General features: G+C 35.4%; 1 protein-coding gene across 5 annotated transcripts in view; it reads right to left on the bottom strand.

The window, feature by feature from the left end:
* KIFAP3 (kinesin associated protein 3) overlaps positions 1 to 16891 on the bottom strand; it is a 157231-nt gene that overhangs the window by 71327 nt on the left and 69013 nt on the right. For all 5 annotated transcript variants that reach the window (XM_053606013.1, XM_053606014.1, XM_053606016.1 and 2 more), the window contains exon 11: positions 2042 to 2142. In XM_053606013.1, coding sequence (XP_053461988.1) covers positions 2042 to 2142 — 101 coding nt within the window. The remainder of the gene's footprint in view (positions 1 to 2041; positions 2143 to 16891) is intronic.

The following is a 16891-nucleotide window of genomic DNA, read 5'->3' as shown; positions in this document are numbered from 1 at the left end:
GGAAAAGAGCACCCTTTGAAACTGCAAAGCAGAAACCTTTAGAACATATGGAGTGAGACCATACTAAATTACCTGTAATCTCCCTTTGACATGGCTACTCTTTTATTGGAAACTTGTTTGACAAGGAGTTTGATTATACTTCCCATTGGCTACAGACTGACATGCATTATCTTTATAAGAAGCTCTGTCTTGTTAGATTAAGATGTGCTATATTTTCTCTCAGCAATGTCTATTTCCTATAAACAAGCATAATTATCCCTTGGTATAAAAGTCTAAGAAATTACCCTTGAGAATTTATTAATTTTTTTAAATGGCATGTAGGTAAAAGGTTAACATTCTGAAAAAGCAAATTCAATTTTAGGATTATTTCACCAGTCTAAAATAAATAGAAGGACAGATAATCAGAATTAACAATAATAAATTATGATCTATTTGAAACACTAAATGGGACTTTATTGTGTCACTATCAATCATTTTTCAAGTAACATACATTTTATAACTTTGTTTAGGCTTATAAGGAATTTTCTAGTATAAGTCTTAAGAGGAATTACTTCAATAAGCATGACTTGTTCATATTCTTTTAATGTGTTTTTAAAAATGTTATTTATTTTTTTTTTTTGTGGTTTTTGGCCGGGGCTGGGTTTGAACCCGCCACCTCCGGCATATGGGACCGGCGCCCTATTCACTGAGCCACAAGCACCATTTTTATTGTACATTATACATCCAGGTATTTTTATATCTTAGAAAAATCTTCTACAAAGATGTAATATTAAAAATCAGCACACAGTGCTTTAATCATTAGATATTCAAATTAGTGATATCTGATTTAGTAAAAATGTCACAATAGTCATTCTGTGATTGTTAATTCCCTAAGAGAAAAATCATGTATCTATGGAATCTCTACCTTTGTAACAGTCCATGTAAAAAAAAAAAAGAAAAAAATCAGTAAACTCTTTCAAGACAAACAGACCTACCATATGAAATAAGCAACTAAATCTTAGCAAAAGTCTTTCCTGAGAATGGTGCTATAAAAATGAAAGAATTTTGATGAAGCATTTTCCCATCAGGGAATATAAAGCAGTTAAAACTATCAAATATAAAGCAGTTAAAACTATCAAAACTATAAACAAAATTAAAAGGTAAGTTGCAAACGTGGGAAAAACTTGCAATGTGACAAAGAGTTAAAATAGTTATTATATACACTGATCTTATTTTCTAATGATAAAAATAACAACATGCCAACAGAAAAATTGTGAGGAACACAAATGACTTATAACAGAATATAAACAGTAAACATGAGAAAATGTCCAATTTCACCAATATTCATAAAAATGCAAGTAAAAAATAATAAAATACATATTTAGACAAAACATTCAGTGTTAAAAGTGAAATTCTAACTGGAAATACAAATTTATTTTGTATTTAATTGTATTAATACCTTTATTAGAAGGTATTTTGACTAAAACATGTCAAAGACACGAGTGTTCATATCTTTTGACTTGTCATTCTATTTTTAGGCATTTAAACTATAGAAAAAGTCAGAGATGTGAGTAATCATTTACAAATGTGATATTTATTCCACATTATTTTCATTTGCTTACATTTATGTAATAAATTGGACAACTATAAACATGCAATTTATTAATAACAGTATTTAAATTATGGTACATCAGAGAGTACTATATAACTATAAGGAATAATTTTTGAAGAATTTGGTGACAGGAGTATATTCAAGGTTTACTACTAAAGTAATATATAAAAGTTACATATACCATATAATTTCAATGTATTATTATTTTTTAAATAGAAAAAAGATTATCAAAATTTTAAAAGTTTCTTTGGGTTTGAGATAAAGTTATTTTCATTTTTATATAGTTCTATAGTTTCAAATTTTATATAACAAATTTACAGTATTTATAAGAAGTTTTTTTTTTTTTGAGGAAAAGGATACTTGATAAATCAAGAGATGGGAATAAAATATATATATATATATATATATATATATCTTGACTGTTTTTCTCTAAACACTTAAACCTCTTACCTGTGGTATACAGTCAGTGTATGCAAACATTGATTTAACGCGGTCATCCATGCTTATGTGGTAAAGAACACACATTGCTATTTGTTTGTAGTTTTCATTGCCTAGGGATAAAAAAATCATGGCTATGGTTAGATAGATATAGATATAGACATTTTCTGGTATAGCATACTTAAATTAACTCACTAAAACTTTTTTTTTTTTGGTAGAGACAGAGTCTCACTGTACCGCCCTCGGGTAGAGTGCTGTGGCGTCACACGGCTCACAGCAACCTCTAAATCTTGGGCTTACGCGATTCTCTTGCCTCAGCCTCCCGAGCAGCTGTGACTACAGGTGCCCGCCACAACGCCCGGCTTTTTTGTTGCAGTTTGGCTGGGGCTGGGTTTGAACCCGCCACCCTCGGCATATGGGGCCGGCGCCCTACTCACTGAGCCACAGGCGCCACCCAACTCACTAAAACTTTTAAATTACTGAATTAAATCCTTATAAAAACTTACTCTAGAACAGTGGTTCTCAAACTGTGGGTCACTGTATTAAAGGGCCGCAGCATTAGAAAGGTTGAGAACCACTGCTCTAGAAAATATTTGAGTTCTCTATTTCAAATCCAAAGTTTAGAGCACACTCATGATATCCGTGGAAACATCACTAATTTCCAAGACAGAATTTCTAGTTTGTAAGATATATTTTTTAAAAAAGAAATTATCTATAACCCTAAGTGTTCAGACTTTATTCTCTGTATTATCCTAAGTTCTACGAATACAACCTAGCACAAAGTAGGTATGTAATTATTAATTGTTAACTGAATAATAATTATAAACATTTACTGCATATCAAGAGACAAACTAAACAAACTATATTGCATTAAATCTTCAAAACAAATTGGTCAGATGGGTCTTATTATTCTTATGTTTCAGATGAAGAACCTAAAGCATAGAGAAAAATAACTTGCTGTGTAGCCTCATAAGTGGTTGAGCAGAAAAATAAACACAGGCCTCTCTGATTTCAAAAATCTTTACCAGGTTATGGTGTAACACTACTTTTAAACATTATATATAAGGTGAAACTCTATACTAAGTAAGAGTTAATATTAATATCCGGTATAAAAGACTAATATACACTAATATTGTGATGGAACAAAATAAAATTTGAAAATAAAATTGTTTTTAATTCAGATTTTAATATTTTGCATCTTTAATATAGTTTGGCTAAAATCTATTTTCTGTTACTGACAATAGCGTAAGAACAACTCCTTTGGATAAAACTAATACAATAAAATAAATGTTTGTCAAATGAACAGATACTAGCAAATATTTTCACCTTATTATAAATATACTTATTCAACTATTTGGAATACAAGATCTGAAAGAAACACATTTTATAAGTGAAATAATATTGATTTTATCTATTTTGTGTGTTCACATAGTAATAATTTATAGAGAAATTATAGAGAATCCAACTCAAATCATTTAAGGTAAATTTCACATCTCTTTTACTGACTACACAATCTATAAAGAAGAAAAAAATTGAATTAGAGTTAGAGAGATTAAGTTCTAAGACCAATGACCTAAATATAAAGTTGAGGCCGGGTGCTTTGGCTCACGCCTGTAATCCCAGCACTCTGGAAGGTGGGGAGGTGGGTGGATTGCCTGAGCTCACAGATTCGAGACCAGCCTGAGGAAGAGCAAGACTGCATCTCTAAAAATAGATGGTCATTGTGGCCGGTGCCTGTAGTCCCAGCTACTCGGGAGGCTGAGGCAAGAGAATCACTTGAACCCAACAGCTTGATATTGCTGTAAGCTGTGATGCCAAGTAAGACTCTGTCTCAAAAATAATAGAAAATAATATTTAAAATGTTAAGACAAAGACTAGTAAGTCAGAAGCACCCATAATAACCATAGAAAATATAATATTTATACTAGTTATTTGGGGATGAGAATTTTATTTGAAGGAAGTATAATGCAAAAATTGTGAAATTACTCCAAATAAGAGGAAAGTAGAGACAAACTGGGTGTTCACAATTACAATATTTTTGGTCTCGAGATCAGAGCAACTGAAATATATAAGCTTCAAAGATTTTCATGTTGGATTTTAATAAATCACATTTTTCCATGGTTGAAGATTTCATTTATGCTCATTATAGTGTAAAGAACATTTGTCATAGGAAAGACTATCTTATTAATATATTTTTCAAAATCAGTGTAAAACCTTAAAGATTAAAACTGAATGTGAGGTAAGGAATGAAATAGGAAGCTATCCTATGCTTCAAGGAAAAATCTATAAGCTGCTGATGTCAATGAAAGCATTCTAAAAAGCCAATTCTCAGGTGGAGCATCATTGACATAAGGTGAGAGGAAAAAAAGGATTGCCTTAAAGACATAAGTAATCCACTAAAAACATAACAAGGAGGATCCTCTAGGCAGGGGTCCTCAAACTGCGGCCCGTGGGCCACAAGGTGGTGTGATTGTATTTGTTCCCATTTTGTTTTTTTACTTCAAAATAAGATATGTGCAGTGTGCATAGGAATTTGTTCATGTTTTTTTTTTTTTTTTAATAAACTATAGTCCGGCCCTCCAAAGGTCTGAGGGACAGTGAATTGGCCCCCTGTTTAAAAAGTCTGAGAACCCCTGCAGAGTTAATGACATATGTAGCTTCCAAAGATCAACTGAGTAAGGGTATGTGTTTGAATAGATAGTATAGAGAAGAGACCTAAAATTATAATAATTTCTAATACTCAGATGAATAACATGTAAAAAAAAGTTCATAGATATAACAATAATGTGTACTATTTTTACACAGCAAAACTAAATGTCTGGTTTCCAAAAGTAGGATTAATTCTTTAGCCAGTCGGAATTCTGCTCTTATGTACTTTTCTCCTTTTCTATTCACACTTATGGCCAAAGGTGAAATCTCCCTGTAGTTCTTAACTCTCTGACATCTTCTCTTAAAAAAACTAAAACAAAAACCAGAATGTCCCCAATTTCCTATAATCTTTACATAAAATGATCAACATACCCACAAGTTTCTAACAACTAAAGGACAAAAGGAAACAGAAGCTCTAGGGAGACAAGGGAAGAGAGACAATCAAGCTTTCTTGTACCACAACTCTAAGAGAGGGGAAAAGAGATAGAGCTAAACAAACTATGGTACTGTCCCTAGTACATGATCAGCATATACTACATATTAGGTTATAAAGTATGAAGCATCTGATTTCCTAAACTATTAAGTTTGACAGTTGATATTTTTAACATTTCTCCTTGACACTTTTTTGTTTTTAAATTGTGAAGGTACATCCTCATTCTTTCAAATGTATATTTTGGCTTGTGATTATCTTTCAGTTTTTTTTAAGAGGATTTCTGTGAAACCATGGATAAGTAAAAAAATTTATGTTATTTTCAAATGAGTTCAGTCATGGAACTAATGAAGCACTGAGAGCTTGAAATATCAATGAAGTGTTTGGGAGGTGTAGCTAATGAACGTATAGTACATCTATTGTTTGGAAAGTTCCATTCTGGTGATTTTAATCTTGAAAACGAGCCACATGGGAGACCTGACACCAAGGTGGATAATGATGAGCTAAAGCCTATAGTCAAACCATCCATCTTAACCTATGCGTGAATTAGCAGCAAGGTTTGATGTTACTATTCTAATATTGGACCATTTGAAACAATTCAGTACCATAAAGAAGCTGGATATATGGGTTCTGCATGAATTAAACATGCATCTGAAGAGAAACTGTCTTGAAGCTTGCCTTTCTCTCTCTTTTTTTTAATTTTAGAGACAGAGTTTCACTTTATCGCCCTCAGTAGAGTTCCGTAGTGTCACAGCTCACAGCAACCTCCAACTCCTGGGCTTAGGCGATTCTCTTGCCTCAGCCTCCCGAGTAGCAGGGACTACAGGAGCCCGCCACAACAGCCTGCTATTATCAGAACATAAAAGTAGACTAGTTCTAGACAGGATTGTGACATGAGCGAAAAATGGATTTTTTTTTTGACAATTTTAAGTGTTTGGTATAATGGTTGGCTAAAGATGAAGTCCTGAAACACAGTCTACAACTAAATATTCATTAAAAAAAAGCTAATAATATCTATTTGGTGGTCCAGTGCTGGTATTATCCACTACAACTTCAGGTAACCTGGACAATTGATTACAGTGGATGTTCAACTGGACAAATGATGAAGATGCTTACAATTAAGCAGCCAAGATTGGTCAACACAGACAGCACAACCCGGGACTTTGCCTAACAATTGCAATCAGTGTAACCTGGCTTATTGTACCCTCAATGAATCCCCAACAATAAAAAAAAAAAAGACAGTGATCGACCATATACTATGCAAATAATGCTACTCAAACTACCGAAGCTGGACTTGGAAATGCTCTGTCATCCACCATATTCCCACACTCTGCACCAACAACCACCACTTCTTCCAGGCTTTAGACCATTCTTGCAAGGAAAAATATACAATTTTTAACAAGCTGTGGAAAAGGCCGTTTGTGATTTCATTGCTACTCTTTCTAGGCTTTTCTATTGCCAGCATACACAGGCCACCTACCACTAAGATGGCAAAACTGTGTTGACAGTGTAGGCACATACCTTGATTAATTGTACTGTTTTTTTGTTTGAGGGATAATAAACTAAGCTTTTAATTAGAAATTGGATATTTCATATTTAATGACGTAGTATTTTTTCATTTAGCCCTTATAGCAATTGAATATGTAGGTACTATCTTTGATTTAGAGATGAGGCAATAATGTTCACTAAGATTATGACTTTCTCAAAAGGGAACACAGCTATGAATCTGAGATTCAAAGCTACATCTGACCAAAGCTCATGCATGTACTTTCTACAAAGCCTTCAAGGATGCAGCAGTAAGAGTGAAACCAATAATGCCAAATAAATGTAAGTTGTCATTATTTCTTAGGGCACAGTATAGGAAGGGACTCTGTAGGACCTGCTGGATCTGAGGCTCTTGGGGAAGGGTGAGAAGATTGGTAGTGAAGGAGATGAAATGCAGAAATGGACTCCGATATTTATCAGAGGATCTGTGTCCAGGCAGAGTAATTACAATGGATGAAGGAAGCTCTTGATAAGGGCAAACTGCATTATGCCCCCCAGTTTAGAGAACTAGATCTATAGCAGCCTAAGTCCTGAAACTCATTTTCACTAAACTGTATAATAACTGCTATTGATCTGTTTGATTTCATGAGAAAAAAAGGTGCTAGAAGTTTAAAAGGTGGATAGAGTAATAGAGACAGTTCTGTAACACTGTGGTTACAGGTTCAGGCCCGCAAGGGTCCTGTTTGGGTCCAATCTGTGGCTCTGCTACTCACTAGCTATATGGCCTTGTGAAAGTTATTTAAATTCTGTGTTTCAGTTTCTTCATAGGTAAAAAGGGATAATTACTGTACCTACATCAAAAGGTTGTTATGTGATGATTAAGTGAGAAAATCCTGGTAAAGCCATTTGCCAAGTCTGATACACAAAAAAACCAATCCAATAAATATCATTTCTTATTATCATTGCTATGTTGCCAATAACATTTTTTCTGTTTTATCAATAGAACAATACTGCCATGCATTCCTAATACATATGTTGCTTTGTGTTTTTCTGTCCTCAAGACTAGAAATGTAGTTTAAAGTAGGTCTGAGAGGCAGCCACGGTATATCTGAGAGGAGCTAGATAGAATTCAGAGACAAAACCCTGAGCCTGTGGTTGAGCCACTTGTCCTCCTACCGAGTCATTTTCTTGTAGAGCTGTGATATTTCTACAGTGTGGGCTTAAGAGGGTCATCTTATATCCGAGGCTCTACCCTGTGATCCATAACTAAGAAGAGCCCAATCAATGTCAGTCTCTCATTCTCATAGAATTATAAATTCCTTAATAAAAAACCTTGAGAAATTAAAATGATCTCGTCCTCCTCCCTTTCCCCACACAGACATGGAGAAATCTCTCCTCCTTTCATGCTTCCTTATTTGTAATGGAACTTACCTAACCTCCAAAAGTGGGGAATGGTCATGGAGGTGACGAGCTACCAAGTATCACAGAGGAAAGGACAGAGAGAAGTCTGAGGACACTGAAGACAAACCTTACAATTAGCTACCCTGCTTCACTTACCTTTTAAAATAGTATGTACCAGAAAAACAAAAGCTAGAAAAACAGAGGTGTTTTCCCCCACGTTTGAGCTGAGCACTGCACCAGAGATCCTTTTTCTCTTTGAGGAAACAGTGTGAAAGGAAGTGACGATAAAGCCAGGGACTATATATTGTACTGAGGGGATTGTCTGGCTCAGGTTGCTGATGTGTCTTCTAGATTCTGTCTGGTAACAGTTCTTCTAGAGTTCAAACAATTATTCACCAATTTATAAATAAAACTACTTCCCCCCTTTTATATTTACTTAGGTAATGAAAAAGATACAAAAGGCATTTAGCCTTTTATTCAGAAAACATATGTAAGTATTTTATAAATGGTCTTGCTACTCAAGTATTACATTGATGATTTTTGTTCATATCCTACTGTTGCAAATCACATTATTTTCTTTCTCCTCTAAAGAATCGCAATATATGAATCAAGACTAGTCTATAAAACACAGGTATCTTATTCACTGAATCATAAATGCTTATATAAATAATTAATTGCTTGATAAAAATGCAGTCTATGACTTCTTGGCATCTAGCAGATACCTGACAGTTAAAACAAAGGACAAAGCATTTTAGAATAAAGGTGAATACCTAGAGTGGGAAGATGTCTGTAAATAACCTGAATTTATCTATTCAAACACAGCTGTGCATAGAAAGTGAAGGCTCTTTGGCAGCCAACATTTATTATTAGGACTTAAAGGCTAATTTGCAGATCACATAGCAATAAACAGCCATTAGAGAGATTAAATGGTCTACGTAAAATTAAGAGTTTATCCTTTATTGTAAGCTAAGTCTTCTTCATTCACTGGAATAAAGAATATCTGAGTTCATACAAAATAAACCTCAAGAAAAAAAAACCCATATACCCCAAATGAATTCCTCCAAGAAACAGCATTTGGAAGGTATGATTTTCCCAAAAGAATTCATGACTAGAAACTATAAAGTCTTGCTAACCGGCTGTGATTCCGCTACATCCTACAAAAGGCAGACATTTCAAAAGGGCTCCTTTAAGACTTAAGGACATCAATTATTCCCTAATGGTATCCCAAGTAAAAACAGGCTGCCAAAAGTCCGTATGTTGGAATAGCACCAAAGGCTCTGTGAATTTTGAGCAGAGCAGCGAAAAAGACCGAATATGTTGAGAACTAGGTCCTTAATGACTGGAGGTGGATTAGTCAAATCTGTTCAAGTAATAAGGGTAGGGTAGAAAAAAATGGCCTAGTCATTATGATTCCTTTGGTACTTATGGCAATAAACATGAATCATGATGAACTCACTGGCTATTAAATGCAAAGGTCATAAGTACTTTGATAGGATTTCCACAGGAATTCACCGTTAATTAGCTGGATCATTATTTGAAAGTGTTACTGAATTATCTTAGCATTTGTGCAGCCATTTCCCCAAAATTGGCCATTCCCAGCTGACGGCAGTTAATGCCTTAACAAACTGGTCATTAACTCCAGTAACTGATTTTGTGTGAATTATTGCACTTATAAAGTACATTCAAGATGCAAGAAACATTGCGTCTTTTTTTTTTCTTTTTAAAGAAATTTACAGCTGTAGTTCAGCTGGAGCAGCTGAAGGAGAAAAACATCGGCTCATTGGGCTGCTCTCATGATCGATTTTCTGCCAATTAAAGGGCAAAACACATGCTGATGGGTTTTGAATTTTAAAATGTCTTCAGTTTTTTCATCTTTAAAGTGATTAGTAAAAACACCATTCAGCTACTAATTTTGTAAGACACGTGGGAGTTTCTATTCACAGTTCAGTCAAGCAGAAATATGAGTTCTGAACAGCAGAACTCAAAGCCAAATTTCCTCTTCTGCAGTAGACCCAGCCCAATACTTTGTGAAAACAGAGTGAGAACACAAGTTATGGGCCACATTATTAGCCAGATTCTCATTCCCTTCTACACCCCATGTCTTTGTTCAAAGTAGCACACTCCCTTTGAAGTCACAAAGGCTCCATGCAAAGATAAGAGAAGTGGGAATTTAAGCACACCTATATTAGAATAAAGGAGCATTACAGTGATATATTACTCCTGGAAAGTCTATATGAATACAATATGCTTCAAAAATCACAGTGTCTTTAAATTTACTATGGACTTAGAGCTCTGAAAACTGTATCAATATAATGAAAATTTCATAGGCAAAAACCACCACCTAAAAGATAACGCAACAATTACGGATTATATATGTTAACTATAACAAAAGACATATTAAAGTCATATTAGAACATCTTTGATACATGTTTCCATATAATTTTATAGTTAACTTACCAGAACATGTATTTCAGATACATAACCAGTATGAGCAGATAGTTTTACAGTTGAATTCAGATGGATCAATTTTTAAGATAGCAACTATACTGGATGGTCTTCTGTTTTATAATAGATTTGTCCTTAAGTCAAATTTAATGAAGAGTTGAGTTGAATAGGTAAAAATTGGTTAAGTTTTTAACCAAGAGTTAAAGGCAAAAGTGACAGAATTTATAGGCTACAATGATCAGTATGAAAACATCAAGTACACTAGGTTCATGGACAAGTATCCAAATAATTTTGTATCCAATTACTTAAATGTATGAAAATTGATATTATAAATCTGCCATTCAGCTAAACATCTCTCTATATTGAGCTATTCACTAAATGAGTACTTTAATATCCAACAGTATTGATGGTTTTACATTCTTTTTCTAGTATGTATAAACTATATATTTTTCCATGTAGCTAATTTTGACATCTTCAATTATTTTACTACCCCATCTGTAGAATTCTTTTATTATATCCAGAAAATACAACTTATTTGCAATAAACCTACAAAACATGCACATTTGTGGTACAAATGATAAGGGTGAAAATAAAGCCTTTAACAATGACTGCTTTCTAGCCTACAGTTCTGTATCATTGATTTAATATGCTTTCCTAAATTTTACCATCTAGAAATGGAGACACCCCAGGCAATATTCACACACACAGTATTGGAACCAGCTGGTGATAGAAGACTCTTAAGAAAAAAGGCTTCTTGATTTAATTGGGAAAACAGGAGGAAGCATAAATTTTACTGCCATTAATAACTTCAAGCAATCTTGATATGACTCTACCTCACCCTAACGGCAAGACATGTGCTTTTTGTTAAAGTGTTTGCCACATCTGACCCCTATTGTTTGCTCACTTGATCAGGTAAGAAAACGTAGGTTTATTTATAGGATAAATGAGGCCTATTAAAATTGAGAAACAGTGCAGTAGTCTGAGGATTTGTGTTCTGAAACAGATGTGTGAAATTCCATAACAGTTTAGTAATAAACAGGCCAAACCAAGTTATTATTTTTTTTAATCTCCTTTAAATTTCTTAAAGAAACCATCATAAAGGCAGCCTAGTTTCAAAAAAATAGAAAATGTCCTACTTGGAAAACAGTACTCTGACCATTTCAGTTTTTAATAAATAAGTCAGAAAATATTGCTCATTTCATAAACAGACAAGTTTTATTTCTTCTTGATGTTACTAAATTAAAAATTAAGTCATATTAATATATAATGAAAAGTGAACTTAGCATTATGGAAAAATTTCAAAGGTGTTCAGAACTTAACTTTGTCAATTTTCTTTTAAGAACATATGACAGAATGGTCAAAGGAAATAACCCTTAATTTCCACATGATCAAAGTTTAGAGTCCAACAGTATCTGCTCTGGCAATCTCTAACAATAAGGAAAATCGGACTTGTCTAAACCGGAAGAAATCAAACATTTATCATTTAACTCCTGACCTGGTCTGATTCCCTACATGCTGATGAATGCTTTCTATAGCCCTGTAAAATGCCCTGAAACCCGTATTATCTACAGGTAATTCAGACAAAAATGAATCAGGTGCCATGCTTACTCTCAAAACCAATTCTGGGCCTACTAACAGAACATGAACACCCTTGAAACTCTAAAATTTGTCTTCCAATGAAGACAATATGATCTAACATTACTCTGACCTTTTGAAATGATTCATGCAAAATGTAAAACAAGCCTGACGTGTACTATTGAATCTAGTAATCCCAATTTTCCTGCCACAACCAATAATATTAATTTCTTCACAAACTAGCTATGCAAACTAGCACAGACTTAGAACTTCTAAACTTAAAAGAATCAAAATTTATATAGATAGAAATTTGCATAAAATTTAAATGATGTCTCAAACTGTCATAGTAGTAGTATTCAGTGCCGTATGTGTTTCGCTGACCTGTGTGGCTCTGGTGATTAAAGGACAACTTTAAGAAAGATGGCTGATGGTTCGGCACCTGTAGCTCAAGTGGCTAACGTACCAGCCACATACACCATAGCTGGCAGATTCGAATCCAGCCTGGGCCTGCCAAACAACAATGACAACTACAACCAAAAAAATAGCCAGGCATTGTGGTGGGTGGTGTAGTCCCAGCTACTTGGGAGGCTGAGGCAAGAGAATTGCTTGGGCCCAGGAGTTGGAGGTTGCTGTGAGCTGTGATGCCACAGCACTCTTACCCAGGGTGACAGCTTGAGGCTCTGTCTCAAATAAAAAAAAAAAAAAAAAAGAAAGATAGCTGAGCTAGTTTACTTTTTAGTTAACTCGTACATAGGTTCGTAAGTTATATGTGATAGTTCTTAATACAAGTTAAGCACATGATGAATATATATTATGAATCTTAATTTTAGCTATTACAGTTATTATAAATATAGAAAAGCTTAGCAATGTCTATTGACAACACTACTAATTCCTCAGATTTAAAGAAACATTCTCATCTCTGCATTTAAATGAGGCAAGAAGGTATCCCAAGGGAGAGTAATTACTAATATTGAGTTCAACATCATATGACTTTTAAATACTCTTAAAGAAGAGTTTGCCAATCTAAGCGTAAAAAAACCTGTTACCACACATTCTATCTACTAGAACAGTCTTAAACTACTTGTGGTGGTGGGCCAAGTTTTTGTCCTCCTTAGATGTCCAGGACCAGTACTTTTACAAAGCCTAATAAAAATGAAATTAAATAAAAGGTACACAAACCAGAAGTCCAAAATTTTCATTATGTTCAACAGACATAGTCTTATTCGATCAAATGTTCAACAGACATAGTCTTATTTAATCAAATTGCTGTGTCTAAATCAGCATTCTCAACCTGTGGGTCGCGACCTATTTTTAACAATGAAAATACATTGTGGCATTAGGAAGGTTGAGAACCACTGGTCTAAATGCTTACTTCCAATTTCTGAACTTACTTATTACAGACCGGCAACCAATAGTGAGAAATAGACTGAGCATTGGTCTGTGGACCAAACTTTGTAGTTTCACCTGTTTAGAAGACTCCCATTCTGAATTACACAATTCACTGAAAAAGCTATTTAAATTAAATTAGGATGCTATTCCAACATTTAAAACAAATCTATAAGTAGGCCTAAAACTACTCAAAACTATGAAGAAAACTATTTTCTGTGTTTCTACTCTCTCATTTGACAACCATTAGCCCCCTCCAGTCTTTCCCTTCCTTTCTTCCTCCTTATGACTATCATTTACATAGGGCTTTCTAGTTATGAAATAAATACAGGTTTATTCCTTCATCTGCTTCTCAGACAGTCCTGTGAAATAGGCCTTTTTAATTCCTTAATTTTCCAAGATAAGTCAGTGAAGATCAACATACTCGCTATAGTGAAGGGAAGACTCAAACTTAGCACTTTCAAGGTTCATTCCTTTCATGTGTTTCTTTCATCCATTTCTCAATTAAACCACCAACCAAATATTTATGGAGAATATACACTTTGTCAGACATTGTTCCAGGCATCCTCAAACTTTTTAAACAGGGGGCCAATTCACTGTCCCTCAGACCATTGTAGGACCGGACTATAGTTTAAAAAAAAAAAACAAAAAAAACTATGAACAAATTCCTATGCACACTGCACATATCTTATTTTGAAGTAAAAAAACAAAATGAGAACAAATACAATCACACCGCCTCATGTGGCCCGCGGGCCCCAGTTTGAGGACCCCTGTAAGAAGTGAATAAAACTGATGCAACTTCTTATTTTCACAGAGCTTATAGTCTTTGGGGCCTGGGTTACAGTGGTGGTGGGAAGTGAATGGTGCAGAACAATAAACAAAATTTACATTCTACCGTGATTAAGTACCATAGGAAAAAAATAAAACAGGAGAAAGGTAAACAGACCAGCAAGAGCCAGGATTTAGTATTTTAAATAGGGTAATCAGGAAACAAAATGTAAAAGAAGTGAGGGAATAAGATATGCTTAAAACTAAGGAAGAACATTCTAGACAGAAAAGTCTTGAGGTAGGAATGTTACCGGTTGGGTTCTAAGAATAGTAAGGAGGCTGATGTCCCCTCAGCAGAAAACAAGAGAATACTAGAATACCTGGGCACCAAGGTGAGGAGATGCGACAGAACACAGTAACACCCGCAGGTCATTATAAGAATTCTGGCTCTTGGGGTGGCACCAATGGCGCAAAGGAGTAGGGCGCCAGCCCCAGATACTGGAGGTGGCAGGTTCAAACCAGCCCTGGCCAAAAACTTCAAAAAAAAATTCTGGCTCTTTCCCTGTGTAAGATGGAAAGCCACTGGAGAGTTTTGACCAGAAAGAATTGAACTTAAATTTTAATAGGTTCACTCTGTGTGCTAAGAAGAGATTGTGGGCAAGGGTGGAAACCCAAAGACCAGCAGGAAGACTACTGTATTAAATCAGGACAGAGAAGACGATGTCTAGGACCAGGGTGGTAGGAGCTCTAATTCAGAGCTGACTGAATTATCTGACAAATTGAAGAAAGGGTAGGAGAGAAAGAAAGTCCAGGATAGTTCCTCTAGTTTTGGTTTGGTTAACTAGAAAGATGAAGTTAACTATTTACTGAGTTGAGAAAGAACATAAAAATTGTGGATTTAGGTGAGGGTAAGGTGGAGATCAGGAGCTTAAGTTTGAACCTGTTAAATCTCAGATGCTAATAAGGTGTTCAAGTGGTAATGTGTGAAGTAAGGCAATCAAGGAGGAGGCTGAGTTTAGCTATCTTTCTATTCATATTTGGGAAGCTACAGTATAGGCAGAGAATTTAAATGGACTGGATGAAGTCACCAAGAAAGTGGTGAAAAAGTCCAAGGACTAATGCGGGGGGGCGGGGGGGGGGGCATTCCAATGCTTAGAGATTAGAGAGTTGTAGAGGAAGCAGAAAAGGAGACTGACAAAGACTGAGTACTTAGGAGAAAAGTACTGTCCTGGAAAAAAAATTAAAGAAGTTAAAGAAGAAGGGAACTGTAACAAATGCTGCTCATAGATTGAAAAATGAGTACTGGGAACTGGACCTTGGATTTAGCAATGTGGAGATCACTGGAACTTGACCATAGCAGTGTGCTGGAGTGTTGGTGGGAGAGCTGTAGGGTAAAGGTGGGAGCCTAACTGGAAAATATTCAAAAGTGTATATAACAATGAAGAGAAAAAGAAGAAGGAGAGAAGGAAGAGGGGAGATGGAGACAGAGGGAGAAAGAGATAAGTGGACAGACGGAGAGATTGTGAGGACAATATAGAAAGAGAGACAGAGAATTTAGAAAGAGGGGATTTGAATGAAATGAAAAACAGGGAAACTGAAGTTAGGAAATAAAGATATCTCTGGGGAGAGTTGAAATGGGAAAAAGAAATAGTATGATACCAGAAATGTAAAAGAAGTGAGAGTCCACGATGAATCTTTTTAAGATGGAAGAAACAATAGCATGTTTGCATGAATGGGAACGATCCATCAGAGAAGGAAAAATTAACAATGCAAGACAGAAAGGAGACTTGTTGGAGCAAGAGCCTTGAATAGCCTTGAATAGGCATCCCATTCCTTGGAGGGAATGGGATGGGAGGGAATATTGGGATATGCAAAGAGCATGGGCTAGTTCATCCAGAAGAATGGGAGAGAAGGCAAAGTACAGACGCAGATGCATACAAAAGCGCATGTGGCAATAGGAATTCACAGCCTGTCTCTACTTTTTTAGTGAAATAGAAAGCACGGTAGTGAGCTGAGAATGAAGATGACAACAGAGATAATGGATTTTTGACTGAGAAAGAATAGGAATAAAATCCTCACATAGGAGAATAAAACGGCCAGACTAAGAAAATACTGTATTGGCTCGGTGCCTGTAGCTCAAGTGGCTAAGGCGCCAGCCACACACCAGAGCTGGTGGGTTCAAATCCAGCGTGGGCCTGCCAAACAATGACAACTATAACCAAAAAATAGACAGGCACTGTGGTGGGTGGTGTAGTCCCAGCTACTTGGGAGGCTGAGGCAAGAGAATCGCTTAAGCTCAGGAGTTTGAGGTTGCTGTCAGCTGTGATAGCACAGCCCTCTACCCAGGGCTATAGCTTGAGGCTGTCTCAAAAAAACAAACAAACAAAAAAAAAACTGTATTATTAATATGCAGCATTAAAATTGGTTAATTATCCAGAATTTACTCTCTGTTGCTGTATGTCTACACTCAGCGTCTCCCTTCTCTGTCCTACACCATAGCATTCCTCCTCCAATTTCTTCACAAAGCACCAGAGACATTGATAAAAATGATTCTCACTAAGATATGTGTTTAAACACTCAAATGCCCAAAGGGCAAGGTAGGCAATACAGCTAAAGGTCTTAAAACAGAAGAATGTGAGGGTTATTGTTTGGGGAAGGAAGAGTCTACCTAAACTTCCAAATATAAAATCTGGAAAATATATTTTGGCCAAACCAAGCATGTC

This window comes from Nycticebus coucang, chromosome 10 (assembly GCF_027406575.1).
Source record: "Nycticebus coucang isolate mNycCou1 chromosome 10, mNycCou1.pri, whole genome shotgun sequence".
Lineage (NCBI taxonomy): Eukaryota > Metazoa > Chordata > Mammalia > Primates > Lorisidae > Nycticebus > Nycticebus coucang.
The sequence above is the reverse complement of the archived record's forward strand: the minus strand, read 5'-3'. Positions and strand labels throughout refer to the sequence as shown.